The 25,040-nt window shown below is 40.9% G+C and overlaps 1 protein-coding gene across 7 annotated transcripts in view; it reads right to left on the reverse strand.

Moving 5' to 3' along the window:
* STYXL1 (serine/threonine/tyrosine interacting like 1) overlaps positions 1-25,040 on the reverse strand; it is a 76,436-nt gene that overhangs the window by 11,212 nt on the left and 40,184 nt on the right. For all 7 annotated transcript variants that reach the window (XM_056819793.1, XM_056819789.1, XM_007485992.3 and 4 more), the window contains one exon: positions 4,645-4,742. In XM_056819793.1, coding sequence (XP_056675771.1) covers positions 4,645-4,742 — 98 coding nt within the window. The remainder of the gene's footprint in view (positions 1-4,644; positions 4,743-25,040) is intronic.

The following is a 25,040-nucleotide window of genomic DNA, read 5'->3' on the forward strand; positions in this document are numbered from 1 at the left end:
AGGAAATTTTTCTTGCCTTTGGGTGCACAAACGAGCAACTCTACTAACCACTTTGACTCTACAAGAAAAACCTATGGCCAGCCTTACCATTTTGCTGCAATTTCTTTCTGTCTTCTGGTTTAATTTATGTCAAGAACGTCAGGATTAATATAACTCAGTTCCCTTAATAGTATATTTATTAATCAATCATTGAATATGGCTATCTTACATTTAGAGTATCAAAGTTAAGTCAATCTTTGCAGATAGTCTAAACGCTGTATAATTATTTTCCAACCCTCATCTCTGCACAAAAGGAAGGGAGCCATAGGAGAATTAGGATCATTTTGTCCTTTTCTTTGCTTCATAGTGAAATGGAGATGGACTAGCCTATGGGAGTCAGTCCTTGGGGCATGTGCCTCTCTTCCTGGTTCTGGCTCCAGTCTAAGCGACCTCTTGGACTTGAGAAGTACATTTCTGGTCATGTGTGAATGGGAAGTGAGAAATTTTCCAAATGGCTGATGAGCCAAAACCCAGTGGACTCATGAAAGGGGCCTCAGGCTCTTCCTCCTCTCTGTTTACTTTGTGCCTGCCAGGATGCACTACTAGTTTTAATTGCCTTTGAAAACCAGGCAATAGAAAGAGCATTGCCCTGTTTCTACCTGGCTTTGAGCACCTTTTGTCTTCTTGTGTTTGCTCTTCCTTGGCCCAAGTTGAATGAGTATTAAAGTATCCAAATAACCTTGTGAGTTTAAGAGTGGGTTGGAGTTGAATGGTGGCAGTAGTAGTCTCCACCAGAATGGTAGTGGTTAACAGCAGTGTAGACACTTATGCCAAATGGACAGACACATTGATGGCAAATGGATGAAGATTGATAGCCATCTAGGAAAAGGTCATTTTAATCCTTATGGTGAAGAGAAGTGTAAAATGTGAATTCTAATAAGGAACCAACCCACAGAGCCCAACAGACAGGGGGATTTCCTGAGTCCTCTACAAAGGAGAGACTTAGTGTTGGGAAAAATATTTCTATAGGACTACCCTTAGAACCCAGAGAGTAAGAAATGGCTATCCCTCCGAGAAACCTAAACCACAAGTATGACTACAGGCTCATCCAGAGGGTTATCATGGCCAAAGAATTAATCCCCAAATGGTTAGATGGGTAATGGCCGTCTCCGTATTGAGCTGGGATGATCCTCAGAAAGTCTGCTGCCAACATTGTACTCAAAGCATTTAAAGCAAGAGAGAACCTCAGCTGAGAACAGTCTAGCTCCAAGCCCCCGTCCATCGGGCTTCCCATCAGGGAAGCCCTTTGTGGTTCTGTTGGGCACCTAGTCAGTGCTCAGTGAATGTCTGAAGAGTTGAATTCTCCTTGGGATCCTTATCTTCTTCATGCATCAAAGTAAGGCTCTGTAGAAATGTGAGTTGTACAATTGAGTTCCTTAAGAGCTGGGATTCTCCCATCCTTTCTCTTTGTAGGCCCAGGCTGGGGTGGGGAGGCTACTCTAGAGAAGATGCTTCCCAAATGCTTTTACATTGATTGATACTGATAATAGTGGGAAATGCTGAGCTTTAGGATATGGCTAAAGATTATCTGAAAGACCTCTGACATCATTTTCCAGCCCTTTTCTGGAACTGCCTGGCTCACTGCTGCTCCTAGAAGCTTGCCTTTGGCAGCCTGTTCTCTTACAGGGGATGCTGGGAGGTAGAAGTGCCCATTCCATGGTGTATGCAGTGGAACTGGCAAACAGGGCTGAGGAGAGGGCAGTCATTCCCTCTTTTCCGCCCTCACCTTTGTGTCTGTTGGGTCTATAATTCCCTTTGCCCTCCCTCTGGGAGTGAGAAGGGTTTTCATCTCAAACCTCAGACAAAGGAAGGGGAGAGATGCTCCAGCTCACTCCCAATCTTTCCCTAACTCAGTCTGCTGACTCTTGTCTAGCATGATCTGAAACCCCATTTCCTCCAGATAGGGAAGATATAAATGTAGCTAGGCTATTCTCCACTTCTAGAATGGGGGCTATTGTTGGGTGGCCTAAAAGGAGGCAGAAAAGCTAGCCTGAGCCTCTTCTTTCCTCACCTTTCTCTGAGGGAGACTTTAATTCCTGCCCAGACAGGAAATAGACGTTGAAGCTCGAAGTGTGGCTACTCTGCTCTCCTCAGAGAGGGGGGGATGCTAGGCTAGAAGTTTATCTACCGGCTCCCTTAAATACCCTTAGTCTGGAGGATGTGGATGTCTACTTACGAGTGGGGAAAGGAGGACCCAAACTTTATGTCTAAGGTTTGACTCCTTCCCCACCAAGTAGTAGTTCTGCAAAGGAGACACATAGGAAGTAGCAAAGAAACCCACTTATCCAACTCAATAACAAACAGAAATCAGATATTCTATATGCTATGATAGAGCCTATATACATAGTGGCACCAGACAACTCATAGTGAAAGGCTTCTCCCATTGAGAGAGTCGCAGCAATTCTGAGCAATTTTATGATCTTAGGACAAAGAAGGCTCTCCACCTCCAGAGAAAGAACCGTGGGAGTAGAAAGGCCAATGAAAACATATGATTTATCACTTGTTTATTTGGGCACATGTTTGGGCGTTTTGGTTCTATAAGATTATTTGCTTACAAGAATGAATGATGTTGAAATATGTTTTCAACATATTATTATTAAGAATTATATATGTGTCTACCTTGTTAGAGTCAACACAGAAATGATTTCAAAAGATTCTTTCTTCCAGAAATAAAAATAAAAGTACTTCATCCACACACAAAAAAGAGAGAGAATCCCAGATCTTTCCTAAAGGAAAATTCCTCCAAATCTCTAGTAACACAATGGAGACTAGAGGCTCCTCTCTTGGTGAGTTTTATTTTCCCTTCAGCAATCTAAAGTGGATTCACGTTGTCTATGTATCCTCTCTCAAAGTTGGAAGCCAGAAAAGCCCAGAGAGACTCAAAAGAGAGTGGAGCTCTCCTCTCTCCCACTCTTGTTAATTGTGCCCTGCCCACATAAGTATGTGGAACTGATCTCCACCAATGAGGTAAGTAGTCTCATTCCAAAGGACTCTGGGACTTGGGTTACATAAAATATGGCTCAATAATTCTCTTCTGTTTGTCCCAACTGCCATGGAGGGAGAGGGGAGAGATGCACCCTCAGCATTTGAAGGAATCTCAATCTCTCTCTCCCTCTCTCTCTCTGCCTCTGTCTCTGTCTCTGTCTGTCTCTGTCTCTGTCTGTCTCTGTCTGTCTGTCTGTCTGTCTGTCTGTCTCTGTCTGTCTGTCTTCCTCTCTCTGTCTCCCTCTGGCTCTCTCTGTCTCCCTCTGGCTCTCTCTGGCTCTCTCTCTCTCTCTCTGTCTCTTTCTGTCTCCCTCTCTCTTTCTGCCTCTGTCTCTCTCTCTTTCTCTCTTTCTCTCTGTCTCTGTCTCTCTTCTCTCTCTGTCTCTGTCTCCGTCTTTGTCTCTGTCTCTCTGCCTCTGTCTCTCTATCTGTCTCTGTCTCTGTCTGTCTCTCTGTCTGTCTGTCTGTCTGTCTCTCTCTCTCTCTCTCTCTCTCTCTCTCTCTCTGTCTGTTTGTCTCCCTCTCTCTGTCTCCCTCTGGCTCTCTGTCTCCCTCTGGCTCTCTCTGGCTCTCTCTCTCTCTCTCTGTCTCTTTCTGTCTCCCTCTCTCTTTCTGCCTCTGTCTCTCTCTCTTTCTCTCTGTCTCTGTCTCTCTTCTCTCTGTGTCTCTGTCTCCGTCTTTGTCTCTGTCTCTCTGTCTCTGTCTCTCTGACTCTCTCGCGCTCGCTCTTTTGCTCTCTCTCTGTCTCGCTCTCTCTCACCCATAAATTTTATCACCTCTTGCCTCCCCCTCTGCTGCATTTGTGCAACACAACCACAGGAAGACAACAGTCAACCACTCTATCTTAGAGGAAAGTTTTAAAACAACAACAGAACAAAAAGTAAAGCCAAACTCCTAAGACCCAGAGTTTGGGAAACAGGCTCACATCTCCCAAGAGAGTGACCTTCCCGGTAAAGGACAAGAACTCATCACTTCTGCTCATAACAACAGGATTATATCCAGGCTCTATGGCTTCTGGACTGCCCAGTTGCCCATTGTTAGGGGTGAGAGGTCGGGCATGACTTTTCTTCCTTATGATTCTCTGATGGTTCTGGACATGGAAAGAGACATGTCTCCACCCTGCTGAAGCTGTCCTTGCTTCTTCCCCTACCAGCATTTTTGCAAGGGTAGCTTTGCTTCCTTGCCAAGGCACTCTGCCCTGATGATGGGCACAGGGTGGTGGTGGCAGCCAGATGCCTCTTCTGGGCCCATTCAGTCTATCTGACTGAGGGGCTTCCCTCCAGATCCATACTCCACTGGGGAGGCTCCTGGGTCCCTCTTCTGCCAGGAATGGGGAAAAGGCTAGCTTAGCCATCATGAAGACAGACTGGCTCCCCAGGGGTGCTTGGGGACTTCTGCACCAGCAGTCACCCTCTCCAGCCTTCAGTTACATAAACACAGCTTCATTCCACATCTGGGATAGGATACAGTCTGTCAGAGATGATGTCTACTCTAGCTAGAGACCAGGCTGAAAAGCAAATCGAAGACAGGGATGCTAATCTCTGAAACGGAAAGGTTCTGGCCACAAACCCCCAATGACGCATCTTCTCTGCTTGTGCGGCCCCTGATGGCCATCCTTACCCATGAAATGAGAAGTATGCCGGAAAGAGGAGAAAAGATCCTCTTCTGGGGAGTCGGTCACTGAAATTTGAAGAAGTCTACAGGTGTCTCCCTGAAAACTAAAGAAAAAAAATATAAGGATTTGGTTAGACTTGCCTAATCAACTTTAGATGAATTCAGCAACATGTAGTGAGGTCCCTGTGGGAGAGGCAGCATGGATTGGAGAAGAGATAGCTGGCCTCAGAGAGAGGAAATATTTTTGGCCACAAATCCCTCTTCTAACACACTGACAGGCACCAAGTCACTTTGTTTTGTCCCTTAGTTAGTTTTACAAGGCTTTAGGAAGCATATCAAGTATCAAGCCAGTGAGTATCACCTCTTCATTTTAGAGAGAAGAAGCCGTGGTCCAGGGCAGTGAAACCACTCGGTAGAAGACGTCAGGTAGTCCCCTGGCTCCCCGGCTGATTCTCTTTCCATGGAGCCACGGAGCCCACTACATCTCAAGACAGCTCACCCACCTTTGAATGGAAGTAATTATAAGAATTGTTTTCCCTTCATTGATTCAAATACTCTTCTCTATAACTCTAAAACACTTCTTTTCTACCTTGGGAGGACCAAACAGACCAGGTCATATCCTTCTTCCACATCTCAGCCTTTCCTGTTCTCACAGATAACCAGCTAGTCTATCTCCCTGCCTCCCAAGGCTTTTCTCCTCCTGCCCAAGCAGACATTTCTTCAACCCATTTCTGTATGGCGTGGTCTCGACCCCCATCATCGTGCTCGCCATCTTCCCCTGAACACGTTCCGTAGTATCAGTGTTCTTCCTACGTGGCATCAGAACTGAAGACAACACTTCCTATGGGGTCTGTGTAGGGCACAGTCACAGATTCTGCACCCAACGACTCTAAAGCTCAGGCAAGAGTGAACCAGCCCACTTCTGGCTGCCGTGTCACACGGCTGACTCATTAAGCTTGAGGATTTACAGTCAGTCTATTGAAACTCCCAGACCTTTTTCATTTAAACTTATACCCACCCGAGGGGATATGGCTGGGGACGTAGACTCTAAATGAACATCCTAATGCAAACCCCAACAACATGGAAATAAGTTCTGATCAAGGACACAAGTAATACCCAATGAAATTGCGCGTCAGCTGTGGAGGGAGGGAAATAATGTGATTATTGTAACCAAAGAATAATGTTCTAAACTGACTAATAAATTAATGAAAAAAATAAACTTATACCCACCAATGGCTCCATCGTTTTGTATTTGTACTTCTGCATTTGACTTTTTTTTTAACTTAAGTGTAGGATGTCATACTTATCACCATTAAATGTCATCTTATTAGGGTTGGCCCCCTAGCTCTGGCTTGTTGAAGTCTTTTTGGATTCTAACTCTGGCATCCAAAGAATTCGCTTTGAGCTATCTGCAGATCTGTTAAACAAGCCGTCTTTGCTGCCTTGTTCCCAAGCCAGTGGAAATGTGGAATAGCCCAGGGCCAAGGAAAGATGCTCACAGAGTTCCTGGTGAGATAGTCCTCCAACGTGACAAGGAACCATTAATTACTTCTTTTGAGATCTGGCCAATCAGTTACGGATCCCTCTGACTTTACCTCTCCCCATCCTGTCCATGGATCCAGCATGGAAGATCTTTACTTCGCTTTCCTGGCATCGCTTGTGGCTTATGTATGTACTAAATACGTTTCCGTGTCAAACAGCAATAAAACTAGATCTTAGAATCCAAAGCTAGATCTGGCATTTTTGCATATATCTCAGTGGAGTCTGACACAGAAATCTCTATGTGCATTTTTCCCTGTGTGTGTACATATGCACATATATGTACAAAATACATGTCTCAGCAATGTTGGACAGAGAAATTCCTCTTAACGACACACATATATTTACACATATATCACATGTTCTGTGCAACGTTATGCCCAGAGTACTGCTATGGGGCTGGATCTGTTTCTGCCAGCTATTTATATACATGGCCAGGGAATGCTTAGGATGTCATTTGTTTTGGATTGCACTGATTTTTGTGTTCTCGTTTTAACATCTGACAAGCTGTCAAATGTATTGTTTTTTTTTTCATTTTTCATTTTTTAAACCCTGACCTTCTGTCTTGGAGTCAATACTGTGTATTGGCTCCAAGGAAGAAGAGTGGTCAGGGCTAGGCAATGGGGGTCAAGTGACTTGCCCAGGGTCACACAACTGGGAAGTGTCTGAGGTCACATTTGAACCCAGTACTTCCCAACTCCTGGCTTGACTTTTTAGGTACTGAGCCACCTAACCGTCCCTGGACTCATTCTTGATTACTAAATGACCCCACTTGAAATGTTCATAATTAAAGAGTTGTTCATAAATGAATACCTTCTAGAATCTTTCTGGGGACTGAGGTCAAGCTTGCCAAACTATGGCTTTCAGGCTTTCTACCTTTTCCTTTCTTTGAACCTCAGGATGGTGGCTTTTAGGGGCTTCCTTACTAACTCATCATTTGTCTTGAGGCTTAGTTCTTCCTTTTTTGTCCTTCCTTTCTGATCTAGTCTAGTCAGTTGGAGCTAGGTGGTAAAGGGCTTTAAATAACAGCTTAAGGGTTTTTTTTGTCCTATATGCAGTGGGGAGCCCCAAAAAAGGGTTGGAGTGGGAGAGTAATGTGATCAGGCCTGTATATTAGGACCATTACTCTGAAAGCATTTTGAATTATTAGATTGTAAAGGGCAGAACCAGAGGTGAGGAGAGAAGCTAAGAGGGTGCTACAATAAGCCATGGGCAAAAAGGTGATAAAAACCTGAACTAACATGGTAAACAGGAAGAGATAGATAGGGAGCCATTACAAATGAATAATGGAGGTGGCAGCTGGGTGGCTCAGTCGATTGAGAGCCAGGTCTGGAGATGGGTGGTCCTGGGTTCAAATTTGGCCTGAGATACTTCCCAGCTGTGTGACCCTGGGCAAGTCACTTAACCCCCATTGCCTAGCCTTTACTGCTCTTCTACCTTGAAGCCAATACACAGTATTGATTCTAACATGGAAGTTAAGGGTTTAAAAAAATAATAATTAAAAAAAGAGTAATAGGCTGGGCCTGATAGTTGTGTCATGATAGTTAAACAACAGAAATCAGGAGAAGGAAAAGATAGGACTGGGGGTACAGGGTGAGAGTTGTCTTATGTAACAACTAGGCCCTTTAGGTGGAATTTAGAAATTGCCTCTAATTTTCATTTATCTTTAGAAATGTCTAGTTTTACATGTACAAGAATATTCATAGCTGCGCTTTTTGTGGTGACAAAAAATTGGAAAATGAGGGGATGCCCCTCAATTGGGGAATGGCTGAACACATTGTGGTACATGTTGGTGATGGAGTACTATTGTGCTCAAAGGAATAATGAACTGGAGGGATTCCATGTGAACTGGAACAATCTCCAGGAAGTGATGCAGAGTGAAAGGAGCAGAACCAGGAGAACATTGTACACAGACGGATACATTGTGGCACAATTGAATATAAGGAACTTCTGTACTAGCAGCAATGCAATGATCCAGGACAATTCTGAGTGACTTATGAGAAAGACGCTATCCACATCCAAAGAAAGAACTGGGGGAGCAGAAACACAGAAGAAAAACAACTGCTTGATCACATGGGCCGAGGGGATATGGTTGGGACGTAGACTCTAAATAAACATCCTAATGCAAACCCCAACAACATGGAAATGGGTTCTGATCAAGGAATCAAGTAATACCCAGTGGAATTGCGTGTTGGCTAAGGGGGGGGGGGCAGGGAGGGAGAGGGAGAGAGGAATAGAATATGATTTTTGTAACCAAGGAATAATGTTTGAAATTGACCAAATAAAATTAAAAAAAGAAATGTCTAGTTTCTTTTTTTCCCAATAGTTTGTCTAAAGGAATACAGGAGACAGAATGGTTCCTTGGCATGATATTCAGCTGCATTCACTAGACATCATCAAGGGGAGGCTGCCCATCCCCCAGGAGACCTAAGGAGTGTCCAAGAAGCAAGGAAGAAGGCAGAGTAACAAGGAGAAAAACTGATATGAAGGTACAATGAGACCATGGCTGGACAACAGATGTGCTTCCTCTTTGGAGCTTGGATTAAGTAGATGTAGGACTATGTCACACAGATTATAATGAGGAAATAATAACAGGCCAGCTAGACTGATCAGCTTGAGTAACATGTGGAGAGGGGTAAGGAGAAGGTGATTCCTGGAAGCATAATGGGGATGGGAGAAGAGAAGAATGCATCTTTCTGAATACGAAGCCCTGTGTTCTCTGGGGACTTTGGAATCTGAGTTAGGTTTTACATGGCAAACACCCTTATTCTGAGCTTAGCAGCTTAAAGTGGCAGATTTACAACTAGAAGTAAAACCGTAATCCAAACTTCTTTTGCAGATGAGGAAACTGAGGCCCAGAAAGAGTGTGACTTACCCAAGGTCACACAGGGAGTAAGTGACAGAACTGGGATTCACAATGAGGTCGTCTGGCTCTAAATCAAGCACTCTTCCCATGAAAATCATGTTGTTCAAATGTTTTCAATAGGTCAATTTTACAAATTGCCATCTTGCTCAGTTATTGTCAGAATAAAGATGATTTGGTCTAGTCTCCTAAACTAGTGCTATGTGAGCATAATCCAATTACTTAAACACATTCCAATTTCCTCTGTTATTCATAACCACGAGAAGAGAGCTGCTCTCTCTTCTCTATCCTCTATCCCCCACACAACAGGATAGACTCACCTGGACATGGGAAGGCGATTTTGATGAGCAAAATGATCGTGTCAGTGAAAGAATCAAGGAAGTTGGGGGAAGTTAGCAGAGAAGAAAAAGAAGAGGGGAGAGCCAAAGCCTTGGCAGGAGGAGGAAGTGGAATGAGCAGAGACAGAGAAGCATGGAACAGAGAGGTAGGAGGAAACCCAATCGAGAACCGTGAAACCGAAATCAAAGGAGGAGAGGTGATGGAAGAGGGGGGCCAACTTTCAGATGTTACCAAAAGGGCGAGGAAGATGATAAGAGACTCTGGATTTGGCAGGGAGGTGAGGACTGAGCTATGTCAAGTGGGGAAGATTTTTATGGCAAAAGCTTGGGAGTTCGAAACTGCTGACATAGAGAATAGATAATGACTAGGTTTGATAAGTTAAAGAACTTTGGAAAGGTGGCTCTGGAAGGGCAGAGTGACTGAGGCAAGACAGAGAGTTCTGTTCATGAGCTGGGAGCTTTGAAGAGAGAGCAGCAGGCAAAGTTCTGACAGTTGGTCTCTGGCTTCTGAGGGGACTGGCCAGCTCAGCTTTTGCTCTTTGAATGAGCTCTGCTGTGATAAGAAAGAGAGAGGACTCCAAAGCATCCTAAAGGGGTTTCACTTTCCTTATTGTGGAATTACAACCAGGAGAAGAACTTGGCAGATCTGCTGTTCTGAGAGCTGATTGTGAGAGGAGAAAGACCTCTGCCCGCTTGAGCTCAGAGCCATCTCTGAGTTAGCCTTTGAGCCATTGGGCTAACCAAGTAGAGACACTTTTTCCTATAAATAAGTTAATCTCTCATCTAAGGATTTAGTTCGATTTAGTCGGAGAGCGTCTTATGGGGCGGTTTTAGGGGGTGGTAAGGAGGTCAGTGGAGCATCGAGATCAGAAGGCTTTGCCTTGCAGCAGACGTAGAAGAGTGGGCAGATATTTAGTTTCCATGGATGTTAAGGTTTCCTTGTTTATAATCCTTAAATTCATATCTTTTAAATTACAAGGAAGTATATTTGTATAGAGAAAATACTCTCCAAGGCAGTTTGTGTGCACTGAGCCCAGTGGAGGAGGTCCACAAATGGAGCCTCCTTTTAAGGTGAACAACTGAGGTACGTTGCAGTCATCAAGTGGAGTAACCCACAGTATATGGCTTTAACACTTCACTTGAACACCTGATGATTTCAGTTTGGGGACCAGAGAATAGCCCTGGGAAGGGGCATGATGTAAAAGAAGGCCAGAAAGGTCCACGTTGTAGAAGGCTTTGAAAGTAAAATGAAATCAGATGATTTGATTGGCAGTGAATGGGTCCAGGAGCTTCTAGCTTTACAACTATGATCCCATGAGCTTGTTCTAGCTCTCAAGACTAGGATTCTATAAATTATGTACTGTGTCAAACCCCAAATCAGCAAACATTTATTCGGTGCCTACTCTGGTCCAGGCAGTGTTAGATGCTGGGCTTCTTTAGCGGGGTGCAGTGGAGAGAATAATGGGCTTGGAATCAGAAGACCTGAGTTTAAATTCTTCCTCAGATACTTGGGCAGGACACTTTTCCATTGTGGGCCTAAAAAACGTCAGGGTTGGACAAAGTAGTTAGGTATTATAGTCCAGGAGAAAGAACCCTGAATTCAGAGCTAGAGGACCTAGGTTCAAATCTTGGCTCTGCTACAAATAACCACTGTGATTTGGGGTAAGTGACTTCACCTCCCTAGACCTCAGTTTCCTCCTCTGTTAAGTGAAGGAAGTTAGACTTAGATAGCCTCAGAGGTCCCTCCCAGTTCTACATCTATGATCTTATGGTATGCGGGCCATATGTAACATCTCAAGTTTGCAACATGAGCCCCTTGGGGCTATGCAATAGTAGCAGCAATTAAAATTGGCTCATGGATGCTACTCACCCATAAAGCCAGCCCCCCTTGTTCAAGACTGCATCACACCTTTAGCCTAGACTCTCTGCCTCTAGTCTTCCCCCCCCCCCGCCCCAGTCCACCTCTACACAATTAGTAAAGTGATTTTCCTTCCATTGGACAGCCTCTACCTCCCCGTTAGGCAGCAGAATCTTGCTTTAACTCCTGGGATTTTAAGTTTCTACGTATCTCTCAGACCAAGGAAATATTGCAAGGTTCTGGGACATAGACATGACTTGAAGAGGTTGACAGAAAAGAATGTTTAAAAAGCCATGTGAGTAGAGGGAGAAGGAGGGGGGAAAGAGACAAACACACTGAAAGGAAAAGACAGAAAGACAGCAAGAGGAGGAGGAGGACCACAACTTGTTTTGAAGTAGCAAGAGAAAGGGCAAAATGTAGAAGCAGTGGGTAACATGCTGGTTTGAGTGCCTGTATTTCTGGGGAAAGGAGAAAGCCAATTATTGTTTATTTTTTCCTTCCCCAGACAAAGGTTAGGGGCAGCTGGTGCCCATTTCTGATCTCTCTGCTATCAGTTGTCATTTTCTTCTCTCTATTTTCAAATATTAAAATTTTCCCCAATTATATGTAAAAGCAATTTTTAACATTAATTTTTAAGTTGTTGAGTTCCAAATTCTCTCCCTCTTTCTCTCCTTTCCTGCCCCCTTCAACGAGAAGGCAACATATTTGATAGGTTATACAAATGCAGTCATGCAAAATATATTTCCATATTAGTCACGTTGTGAAAGAAAACAGATTCAAGACCAAAAAAAAACAACCAACCATCCATAAACCAAAGAAAAGTAAAGTAGGAGATGCATTGTGGGAAGATGGTGGAGTAGAGTCTAAAGCTTTCTTGCCCTCCTAAAACCACCCACAAACAATCAAAAATAACTCCATAAAATTAGCACTAAAAGTGGTAAAAACATATAGGAGTCTAGAGTGAAGCTGAACAGCCAAGGACAACTATGGAAGAAGGTTTCTGACTTCCTTGGACTCAGCCCCACAGCCACCGACCCTGGAGATAGGAACAGAACAAACAGAGGGTATCCACAAGGTAGTCCTGGAAGGCAGGATTAACAACCTCACCTAGATTTCCAAGCCGGATAAACTTGTATCCCTGAAGATACCACTAAACCGGAATCTACCCACAGAGGGCCTTGGAAGGATCTATGTCTTCTGTGGTCTTAGCTTTGGACACCCAGGTGGGCCTAAGGTTGGGGAATAAAGACGTGGACACCTCAGAGTTAGTGAGTGCCAGGATCCATGAACAAGAACTAAAGCCTCACTGCTAACAAATGAGGGAGGTAGACTGGACACCGGCTCTATCTAGGGCTGTGGTGGTAGAAGAGGAGGAATGAGGAAGGAGTGCCCATTGGGAGTGTGTTTACAGGACACAGAACACAGCATTTCACAGAGCAAAAGAACTAGGTTTGCCACTAAGAATAACCTCATCCAGCAGAGATAAGCATAGTTATAAAAGGGAAAAAACCTAACAAACTAAAGAAGTTTCAACTATACTAGAGAAAAACCCAGAATGTAGCAGAAAATTTGATCTATAAGAAACATAGAAAGGCATGAAAGACTAATCATCAGCACCCCAAAAGGTCAAACTGTTTGATTCTGGTATGGGAAAAATGTCATCTATGGCCCCTGGGAACAGCATCATTGCCTGAGTATTTTGAAGGGGCAGGTATGGAAAATTCAAGGTTGAGGGAATGGAATGGAATGAATCAAAATGGTGGTGAAATAGACTTGGAGGAGGCAGGAGAGAACAATATCCATAATTATAAGGGTAAAAATTTTCTTAATATACAGAGAAACAGGAGGGAAGGGGGAATCGAAAAGACGGGAACTGGGAATCCTCTTGGAAACCTGAGGGAACAAGAGATAGAAAGATGGGTTAAAAGAAAGAAGGACAAAGGTTTAAGAAAAGGGAGGGATGCTTAGAGGGAAGTACATATCAAGAGGTAGTGGAGTAAGATGAGGGGACAAGGAAATCAAGAAGTAGGGGAGCATAGTTGGGAGATGAGGAAGGGATTTTGGGAAAGGTGGTTAGAATAAGGATTAAAAGGTAAAGGGGAAGGAATGGGCCAACTAGGAACTAAAGGGGTAAGAGGAGAAGACAAGAGGGATTTGGGGAAGGGGCGTGAATAGGAGAGGTATTAGGCAAAGGAAATTGGACATCTGTGGAGGAATACGGTAAAAAGAAAAGAGGGACAAACAGTAAGGAGGAATGGAGTAGATGGAAATGCACAGCTAGAAACTATGACATTTAGTATAATGAGATAAATTTGTATATGGGAAGAAAATGGATAGGAGAAAAGATCAAAATCCAGGACCTGACAATGTGTTGTCTACAAGAAACACACTTCAAATGAGAGATAAACAAAATGAAGGAGAGGGGCTGGAGCAGAATTGACTATGGCGTGGCTGATCCAGAAGTCGTCATGATCTCTGACAGAGTTGGATATAATGGGTATAAAATGAATATAATTGGAAGGGACAAACAGGGTGACTATATAATGTCGGCAGGGGTGGGGAGGAGGGTTTACTATGGATAATGAAGCATTATTTACATTGGATCTATATGCACCAAGTGTTATAGTACTCAGATTTTTAAAGGAAAAACTAAATGAGATACAGATGGAAATGGATAACAAAATGATAATAGTTACTGACTTTAATTTTCCCCTTTCAGAACTAGGTAAATCTTGCCAAAAAATAAATTAGAAAGAATTTAAGGAGATGAATAGAACCTTAACTAAGCTAAATGAGATAGAGATCTAGAGAGTACCCCACCCCCACCTGAATGAGGTTATTAATAGATCTAAGCCTGTGCACATACATAATCTAAACATGGTTTCTGGTGGGACATCAATGGCTTAGAGAGTAAAAATATTCTGCAAAACTCTTACTTTAACATTTATCATAATAGGGGTAATTCTGCATCTCTGAAGTATTGTGGCACTGGAATAAAAGTCCTACTGGGTATGACCAGGCTGGAAAGACTTGTTTTGGTAAGAGTATGGTCCTGGTAACAGATTGTATCTGCTGCTTAAGAATCAATCTGCAAAATAAGGTCCTTGTAATATATGTTAACTGAGAACCAGACGGACTAAAGTGATTAAATGAAATGTTGATAGGGACATGAAGAAACAGGTCTAATGTTTCATTGCTAGGACAGCTGTGAATTTTTTTTAAGAAAACAAGATGGAAATATACATTAAAAGCTGTAAAACTGTTCATGATCATTGATATAGAGATCTCATTACTAGGGTTAGGCCCTAACAGTATTATTGAGAGGGAAAAAAACCCCAAAGTATATATAAAATATTCATGGAATCTTTGTTTACTATGACAAAAATAACTGGAAAAAACCACAGATGCAATGAATGGGAGAAATGACTGAACAGGTTGTGATATTTGAATGTAATGGATTCTATTATGTTATTAGAAATGACAAATATTGTAAATGTAAAGAAATAAGGGAAATATATAAGGAGATGAAAATAGAGAAGAAAAGAATCACATAAAAAGTAATAGCCACAAAATCAAGAGAAAAAGTGTCCCAGTAAAACAAATCTAAAGAGAATTCAAAAGCAGAGAATGTTTATATTAGCATGCATATACAACTTACATTTTTTTAGTTTTATTTATTAATTTTATTTTTTATTAACCACTACCACCACCAAAAAAATTTAACTAAAAATGCATAACAAGATTATGTGCAAGACCACAAACTCCATATTGTTTACAATTTTAATTTAGATTGTATATATATATATTTGGAACTAGGAGAGTGTATATATTTATACATATATATGTATATATATAAATATAATATATAACTGAGAACCAGATGGACTAAAGTGATTAAATGAAATGTTGATAGGGACATGAAGAATATATAAATATATATATAAATATATATATAAATATATACACTCTCCTAGTTCCAAATTGGCCCACCTTTCCAAAGGTCACTCCCTTATTGTTTCCCCCTGCCTTTTAATTTTATTCTATCCACCTTTCTCAAAATCTCTTCCTTGATACCCCTCTACCTCTTGATAGTAGTATATTGCTGGGTCAAAGGATATGCAATTTTATAGCCTTTTGGGCATAATTCCAAATCATTCTCCAGAACAGTTGGATCAGTTCACAAGAAAAATTAGTGCATTAGGATTCCAGTTTTCCCACTCTTCTCTCTCTAAGATTTGTCATTTTCCTTTTTAGTTGTATTGGCTAGTCCGATAGGTGCAAAATGGTAAATTGTTTTAATTTGTATTTCTCTAATTGTGATTTAGAACATTTTTTCATGTGGCAATAGATAGCTTTCATTTCTTCATCTGAAAACTGCTAGTTCATATCCTTTGACCACTTATCGGTTGGGGAATAATTTATGCTCTTATAAATTTGACTCACTTCTCTATATTGTTGAGAAATAAGGCCTTTCTGAGAAATTTGCTTTAAAGTCTCCTCTCCCCCAGTTTTGGGCTTTCCTTCTAATCTTTGTTTGTGTAAAAGCTTTTTAGCTTAATGCAATCAAAATGATCAATTTTACATCATGCGATGATCTCTGTCTCTTGTTAGGTCATAGATTCTTTCCTTTCCCTAGGTCTGACAGGTAAACTATCCCATCTTCTCTAATTTCCTTATTAAATCACCTATTATGGCTAAACCATGTGCCCTTTCGGGCCTTAATTTGGTATACAACGTAAGACATTGATCTATATCTTGTTTTTGCCAGACTGCTTCCCAATTTTCCCAGCAGTTTTTATCAAATGGGGAGTTCTTGTCCCAAAGCTTGGATCTGTGGGTTTATCAAACAGTAGTTGCTTTGGTCATTTACTACTATGTATTGTGTACTTAATCTATTCCACTGATCCACCACTTTATTTCTTAGATAGTACCAGATTGTTCTGATGACTACCCCTTTGTACTACAGTTTGAGATCTGATATGACTAGGCCAACTTCCTTCACGCTTTCTCCCCATTGATTCCCTTAATATTTTTGATCTTTTGTTCTTCAAGAACCATTTTGTTATTATTTTTTTTGAGCTTTTAAGGAAAGCTCCATTTATTCCTAGGCTCTCTAGTGTTTTTTAACAGGAATGGATGTTGTATTTTGTTGAAAACTTTTTCTGCATCTATTGACATGATCATATTATTTCTGTTGGTTTTTGTTATTTATATGGCCAATTATTCTGATAGTTTTCTTAATATTGACATTGTTGGCATAAATTCCACTTGGCGATAGTGTATGATCTTTGTGATATAGTGCTATAATCTCCTTGAAAATATTTGATTAAAAAAAATTTTAAACCCTTATCTTCCGTCTTGGGATCAATACTGTGTATTGGTTCCAAGTCAAAAGAGTGGTAAGGGCTAGGCAATGGGGGTCAAGTGACTTGCCCAGGGTCACACAGCTGGGAAGTATCTGAGGCCAGATTTGAACCTAGGACCTCCTCAATCCACTGAGCTACCCAGCTACCCCCTTGATTTAAATTTTTTTTGTATCAATATTCATTAGAGGAATTGTTCTATAGTTTTCTTTGTTTTTGTTCCTTTTGGTTAAGGAATTGGCATCATATTTGCGTTATAAAAGGAACCTGGTATTATTCTTTCTTTGCCTATTTTTCCAAATCATTTATGTAGTATTAGAATTCATTGTTCATTAAATGTTTGGTATAATTCACCTGTGAATCCAAAAAATGTTGATGATTTTTTCTGAGAGCTCATTGATGACTTGCTTAGTTTCTTTTTCCTTTAATTATATGAAAAAACAACATTTTTAAAATTCTGAGCCAAATTCTTACCCTTTGTTCCTCCCTCCCTTGCCTCCCCTCTCCCTGAAGTGGTCAGCAATCTGATACAGATTTTACATGTGGAACAGGGCAAAACATTTTTCTATATTACTCATTTTGTGAATGAGAACTCAAAAGAAAAGTGGAGAAATAAAATCAAGAAAATAAAATCTGCATTCAAACTCCATCAGTTCCTTCTCTGGAGGCAGATGATATTTTTCATCATGAGTCCTTGAGTCCTCTTGGATCACTGTATTGCTAAGAAGAGCTAAGTCATTCATAAATATTCATATGATATTGCTATCATTGTGTACAATGGTCTCCTGGTTCTGTTCACTTCACTTTGCATCAGTTAGTGTAAGTCTTTCCAGGTTTGCCTTAAATCATCCTTCTCATTATTTCATATAGCACAGTAGAATTCCTTTGCAACCATATGCTACAATTTGTTCAATCATTCCCCAACTAATGAACACCCCCTCAGTTTCCAACTCTTTGCCACAAAAAAGAGCTGTTACAATTATAAAACATTTTTCACAAAAATAACATCAGAACTAAACAATTGCAAAAATAGTCATTGTTCATTGGTAAACCAAGCCAATATAATAAAAATGACGATCCTGCCTAAATTAATCTATTTGGATATATTTAGTGCCATACCAATCAAATTGCCCCCAAATTATTTTATGGAATTAAAAAATAATAACAAAATTAATCTGAAAGAACAAAAGATCAAGGACATCAAGGGAACCGGTGAAAAAAATGTGAAAGGTGGCCTAGGCGTACCAGATCTTAAACTATTACTTACAAAGCTATAATCATCAAAACAATCTGGTATTAGCTAAGAAATATAGCAGTAGATTGGTAGAATGTTTTAGCTACACAATACATAGTAGCAAATGACCATTTAGTGTTGGATAAACCCAAAGATCTAAGCTTTCCAGACAAGAAATCACTATTTGACACAAACTGTGGGGAAGAATGGGAAAAGGTATGGTAGAGACTGGGTATAGACCAGCATCTCACACCCTATACCAAGATAAGGTCAGAATGGATACATGGTTAAAACATAAAGGGTGCTACCATTAGCAAATTAGAGAAGCATGGAATGGTCTGCCTGTCCAACCTATGGATAAAGGAAGAATTTATGACCAAACAAGGGATAGAAAGCATTATGGTATGTAAAATGGATAACTTTGATTATATTAAACTAAAAAGGTTTTACACAAACAAAAACTAATGCAACCAAGTTTAGAAGAGAGAAAGCTAGAAAAAATTTACAATTATCTCTGCTAGCCTTATTTCTCAAATATATAGAGAACTGAGAGAAATGTTTAAGAATACAAATCATTCCCCAATTGATGAATGGTCAAAGGATATATATATATATATGTATGTATGTATATATGTATGTATGTATGTATGTATATAGGCAATTTTCAGATGAAGAAATCAAAACTATCTATAACCACATGGAAAAATGCTCTAAATTGCTCTTGATTAGAGAAACACAGATTAAAACAACTCTGAGGTACCATTTCACACCTATCAGATTGGGTAATATGACAGAAAAAGAAAATAATAAATGCTAGAGGAGATGTAGGAAAATTGGGACACTAATGTACTGCTGGTGGAGTTGTGAACTGATTGAAAATGATTTGGAACTATACCCAAAGGCCTTTAAATTTTGCATACCCTTTGACCCAGCAATACCATTATTAGTTCTGTATCCCAAAGAGATTTTTTTAAAAAGGAAAAGGACTTGTTTGTGCAAATTTTTTTCTAAGATAAAATTATTCATGTATTCCACTTCCTCTTCTGTTAATCTTAGCAATTTGTTTTTGTAAACATTCATCTATTTCACTTAGATTGTTAATTTGTTGGCATGTAATTGGGCAAATAGCTCCTAGTAATTGCTTTAATTTCATTTTCAATAGTTGTGAATTCATCTTTTTCATTTTTGATACTGGTAATTTGGTTTTCTATTTTTTTAAGAAATCAAATCAATCAATGGTTTATCTATTTTATTGTTTGTTTGATTTTTCACAAAAGCAGCCCCTACTTTTATCAAGTTAATGGTTTTCTTACTTTCAATTTTATGTTTCTCCTTTCAGAATTTCCAATTTGGTATTTAACTGGGGATTTAGAATTTGTTCTTTTTCTATTTTTTTAGTTGTATGTCCACTTCATTGATCTGCTCTTTCTTTGTTTTATTGATATAAGCATCTAGATATATAAATTTCCCCTAAGTACAACTTTGGACTGCATCCCATAAATTTTGATATGTTGTCTCATTGTTGTCATTCTCTTTAATGAAATTATTGTTTTATGACTTGTTCTTTGATCTACATACTCTTTAAGAACAGATTATTTCATTTCTAATATTTTTTTGTTTTCTCTTTCTTGAATGTAATTTTTATTACCTCATGATCTAAAAAGGATGCATTCAATATTTCTGCTATTCTGCACTTGATTCTGACATTTTTATTTCCTAATATATGGTTAATTTTTGTGTAGGTTCCATGTGCCACTGAGAAAAGAGTATATTTCTTTCTATTCCCATTTATTTTTTTCCATAGGTCTATCATATCTTATTTTTCTAAACTTCTTTTCATTTTCTTAACTTCTTTCTTATTTATTTTTCATTATAATCTAGTTCTATGGGGTGAAAGTTGAAGTCACCCCACTAGTATAGTTTTACTGTCTATTTCTTTCTATAACTCATTTAATGTCTCCTTTAAGAATCTGGATGCTCTACATTTGATGAATTCATGTTTAGTATTGATATTACTTCACTGTCTAGAGTACCTTTTAGCAAAATGTAATTTCCCTGTTTTATATCTTTTATTTAGATCTATTTTTGCTTATGCATTGAGATCATGATTGCTACTTCTTTTTTTTTTACTTAGGTTGAAGCATAACAGATTCTGTTCCAGCCCCTTTACTGTGTCTGTTTTCAGATATGTTTCTTGTAAACAATATATTGTAGGTTTCTAGTTTTTAAACCACTCTATCTGCTACTGTTTTATGGGTGAGTTCATCCCATTGAGATTCACAATTATGAATACTATGTATTTCCCTCCACTCACTTTCCCCATTTATCCCTCCCTTTCTTTCCTTTCACCCTGTCCCTCCTCAAAGATGTTTTGCTTCTGATCACTACTTTCCCCAATCCACCCTCCTTTCTATCAACTCTCCCCCTTTTATTATTTGCACCCCATCCTACTTCTATATAGGGTAAAATAGATTTTTCCTTTCCTTTTTCCTTTCCTTTTTCCTTTCCTTTCCTTTCCTTTCCTTTCCTTTCCTTTCCTTTCCTTTCCTTTCCTTTCCTTTCCTTTCTTTTTTCTTTTTGGAAACCCTTTCCTTCTGTTTTAGAATCAATACTAAGTAGCAGTTCCAAGGCAGAAGAGTGGTAAGAGCTAGGTAACTGGGGTTAGGTGACTTGCCCAGAGCCACACAGCAAGGAATTATCTGAAGCCAGTAAGACAGACTTACTCCATCTTTGAGCCAATTCTAATGAGAATTCATCAAGGTTCAAATGTTGTCTGCCTCTTCCTCTCCCCCATCTTCTCCTCCACTGTGAAAGCTTTCATGCATCTTTTATGTGATAATTTATCTTGCTCTACCTCTCCCTTCCTAATTCTCCTAGTGCTCTGTGGCCCACATGCCTCATCATGCCAGAGGGAGTTGCTCCATTCCCTCTCTCCACAGTGCCTGTGGACAATTTTCATATACCCTACCCCTCCAATGCAAGCACTTCCTCCCTCTGCTACCTGGGGTGATATGGGGGTGGGGGTGGTTCACAAGCAGCTTGAAGGTGTGGTTTGGGCATACGATCTCAAAAAGTTTTGTCAATGCTGCCCAAATGCATTCCTCTTTCCCACCTCTTTTATTTTTTTAGTATCAGCCCATCATATTCAATTTACACTTGTGCTCTCTGTGTATACTCCTTCTAACTACCTAATAATAATAAAAGTCTTGGAAATTATGAGTATCATCTTCCCATGTTGGAATGTAAAAAGTTTAACCTAACTGAATCCCTTATGAATTTTTTATGCTTCTCTTGAGTTTTTGACAGTCAAATTTTCTATTCAGCTCTGGTCTTTTCATTAGGAATGTTTGAAAGTCCTCTATTTCACTTTATATCCATCACCCCTCCCCCTGGCCCCAAAGGCTTATACTCAGTTTTGCTGAGTAAGTGATTCTTGGTTGTAGTCCTAGCTCCTTTATCGTCCAGAATATTACATCCCAAGCCCTCTGATCCTTTAATGTAGAAGCTGCTAAATCTTGTGTTATCCTGACTATAGCTCCATGATATTTGAATTGTTTCTTTCTGACTTCTTGCAATATTTTCTCCTTGATCTGAGAGCTCTGAAGTTTGGCTATAATATTCCTGGGAGTTTTCATTTTGGGATCTCCTTCAGGAAGTGATTGGTAGATTCTTTCAATTTCTATTTCTGTTTCTAGTAGGACAGTTTTCCATAATAATTTCTTGAAATATGATGTTGAGGTTCTTTTTAAAATCATTTTTAAAATCATTTTTAAATCATTTAAAGCTTTTCATTTGGTCCAATAATTCTAAAATTGTGTTTCCTCAATCTATTTTCTAGGTTAGTTATTTTTCTGTTGAGATATTTCACATTTTCCCCATTTTTTCATTTGTTTTATTGTTTTCTGCTATCTCATGAAGTGAGCTTCCATGTATCCAATTCTAATTTTTAAGAAATTCTTTTCTTCAGTGAGCTTTTGCACCTCCTTTTCCATTTGGGCAATCCTACTTTTTTTTTAACCCTTACCTTCCACTTTAGAAACAATACTATGTATTGGTTCCAAGACAGAAGAGTGCTAAGGGCCAAGCAATGGGGGTTAAGTGACTTGCTCAGTCACACAGCTAGAAAGTGTCTAAGGTCAACTTTGAACCCAGGACCTTCCATCTCTAGGCCTGGCTCTCAATCAACTAAGCTACCCAGCTGTCCCCCTATAATACTACTTTTTAAGGACTTTTTCTCTTCAGTGGATTTTTGTGCTTTTGCCTTTTGGCCTATTCTGTTTTTTAAAGTGTTATTTTCTTCAGTATTTTTTGTGCTTTTGGGGGGTGATTTTTCTTGCATCTCTTGAATTTCTTTCCCCAGCTTTTAATCTATCTCTCTTATTTGATTTTTAAAATTTATTTTGAGTTCTTCCAGGATTTCTTTCTGGGCTCGAAACAAATTCACATTATTGTTTGAGATTTTGTATGTAACTTCTTTTATTTATTGTTTTATTTTTATTTATTTTTTAGTTTGTATTTTGATCTTCCTTGTTGCCAGAACAATTTTATATGGTCAGGGTCTCTTTTTTTGGGGGGGGGTTGTTATTTACAATTTTTCCAGCCTATTTCTTGACTTGTAACTTTATGTTAAAGTTGGGCTCTGCTCCTGGTATGGGAGACGTACTGTCCCAACCTTCAGGTGTTTTTTGTGCTATTGTTTTCAGAGCTATTTCTGGGGTTCTTTAAGTTTTCAGTTCTTCCAAAGTGGTATGAACTAAAAAGAGGTAGGTAACTGATCTTCTGGCCTGTGCTATGGTCTGTGAGTGACCACAAGCAGTCTTGTCTGCCTTGGAACTATGACAAGTGACCCTACTTGCTAGTGTTCCTCCTTGCCCAGAAGCATGTATGGACAATGCAATAGGGTCCTGTACCCAATGCCAGCAAAGAGACTCTCATAATCTCCGTCTGACCAGTTGTCCCAACTCCCTGATGATCAGTGGACTAAGCTTGGGAAGCAGCTGCCACCAATTTAGTCACTCTGCCTCTTCCCCTACCCCCACCAAGGCCATCTTGTGGCTTTCCCACTATGGCCTGCCATGGGCTGGGCTCCACTCTCACCCCAATAAGACAGACCTTTCTTGACAATTTTCGAAATTGTCCTGGCATGGAAAATTATTTCACCTTGTCCTTTTTGGTTCTGCCACTCCAAAATTCATTCTGAGGCTTTATTTCAAAGTTATTTAGAGTAGAATTTGGGGGAGCTTAGATAAGTCCCTGCCTTTTCTCTGCCATCTAGGCTCCCTGCCCCACTCCCCCCAATCAGTCACATTTTTCAAAAACTGACCTTGTTTTACTTCTTATAAACATCTATATTTGGAGCATACATATGTATTTCCTTGTGTCCCTTTGTTTGAGGCACAGAAGTATGGTGGGATAACTCTGGTGGCTTTAGCCAATAGGACAGCGATGGAAAGCTTTCTTCCTGGCTCTGTGCTAACCATTCTATTCTTTGGTCCATTGTTAGAGAATCCCTTTCTAGGTTGGCAGTGGTAGTCCTCTATTTTGTGGATTGTTTATCAAGTATTTTGGATCTCCTTAGAAGTGCCCCAAGGGGGGCAGCTGGGTAGCTCAGTGGATGGAGAGCCAGGCCTAGAGATGGGAGGTCCTGGGTTCAAATCTGACCACTGGCACTTCCCAGTTGTGTGACCCTGGACAAGTCACTTCACCCCATTGCCTAGCCCTTACCACTCTTCTGCCTTGGAGCCAATACCCAGTATTGATTCCAAGATGGACTGTAGGGGTTTAAAAAAAATAAGTGCCCCAAAGCAGAGCTTTCACTATGGAGTCTCTGGTAGGCCCCGGAAGCAGTCTGGGGAAGGCAAGTAGGACAAACAGGTCATCAGGGATATCAATTTTGCTTCTACCCTGACCTTCTAAATTAAACTGCTATAGTGACCCCTAGTGTTATCCCATCTCCCTCCCAGACTCCACCTACCCCTCACTGTCTCCAAGGAAACGTTTGTGCTTGGCACTCAGTGCCCTTCAAGGCTGATAACTGCTGGCCTTTCCAGACTTGTCCCTGGCTCCTCTGTAAGCTTTCCTACGCTTCCTTGACTATCCACCTCCATCTCCAGCCTCCTCACCTTTTCCCAGGCTGACCCTTATGCCTGGCAGGCACTTCTTCGCCCCCAACAAACGGGTGATCTCCTTCAAAGCTCCGTTCAGATGCCCTCCCGTATGAGACCTCTCAGCCCCTCCCCCACTGATTCCCCCTCCCCCACCCTGAGCTTGCTTTATGCGCATTTTGCCTCAGTTTCTCCTTGTGGCTATAGAGAACTCCGGGTGAGCCTGCTTCTATTTCCCCAAAGAATGAAAGCTCCCTGAGGGCAGGGACTAGAGTTTTTGCCTTTGCACCGGCAGGCTGAGTAGAGCAGGGAGCCCCTAGTAGGCTCCTTGATGGTCTTCCAGTTGGAGAAAGGCAGCGTGGCCCCGTATTGGCGCTTTGCCAAGAAAATACAGTCTCGGAGCCCTCTGCAGGCTCCAGCTCTCCCAGAGCCACCTGCTCTGGAGCCGTCCTGCTGCCCTGGGGCACCATGCATGGAACCGGTTTCCAAAAGGCTGCAATTCCCGTGTTGCCCACTAGAGGGCATCTAGCCTGTGGCTCTTCAGGGCACCTGACTGATTTTGGAGTTGAAAGTAGGGGATGATAGTACAATTTCGAAATCTGTGGATCTCACCCCAACTCTGAATCTGGAATCTTCGTTCGTAGCCTCATGACAGAGGTACTTTGAATCCCTGCAAAAATCCCACAGTTTAGGGGCACTTAGGTGGCTCAATGGATAGAGAGCCAGGCCTGGAGAGAGAAGGTCCTGGGTTCAAATCTGCCCTCAGACACTTCTTAGCTGTGTGACCCTGGGCAAGTCACTTCACTCCCATCGCGTGGCCCCTACTGCTCTTCTGCTTGAGAACCATTTCTTGGTATGGATTCTAAGACAGAAGGAGAGGGTTAAAAAAGATATCGCCTCCGGGAAGCCTTTCCCAATCCCTCTCGTTCTCGCCTTTCCCCCTTGGTACTTCCTATCTAGCTGGCTTACGATCTGCCTATTTGCATTGTTACTTACATGTCGGGTCGATCATCCGTGTGAGCTCCTTCTGGGCCGGAGCCGATTTCAGCCTCGCTTTCTGTCACCAGTTCCTGGCCACAGGGAGGGCTTAATAAATGTTCAGT

This window comes from Monodelphis domestica, chromosome 2, assembly GCF_027887165.1.
Source record: "Monodelphis domestica isolate mMonDom1 chromosome 2, mMonDom1.pri, whole genome shotgun sequence".
NCBI lineage: Eukaryota > Metazoa > Chordata > Mammalia > Didelphimorphia > Didelphidae > Monodelphis > Monodelphis domestica.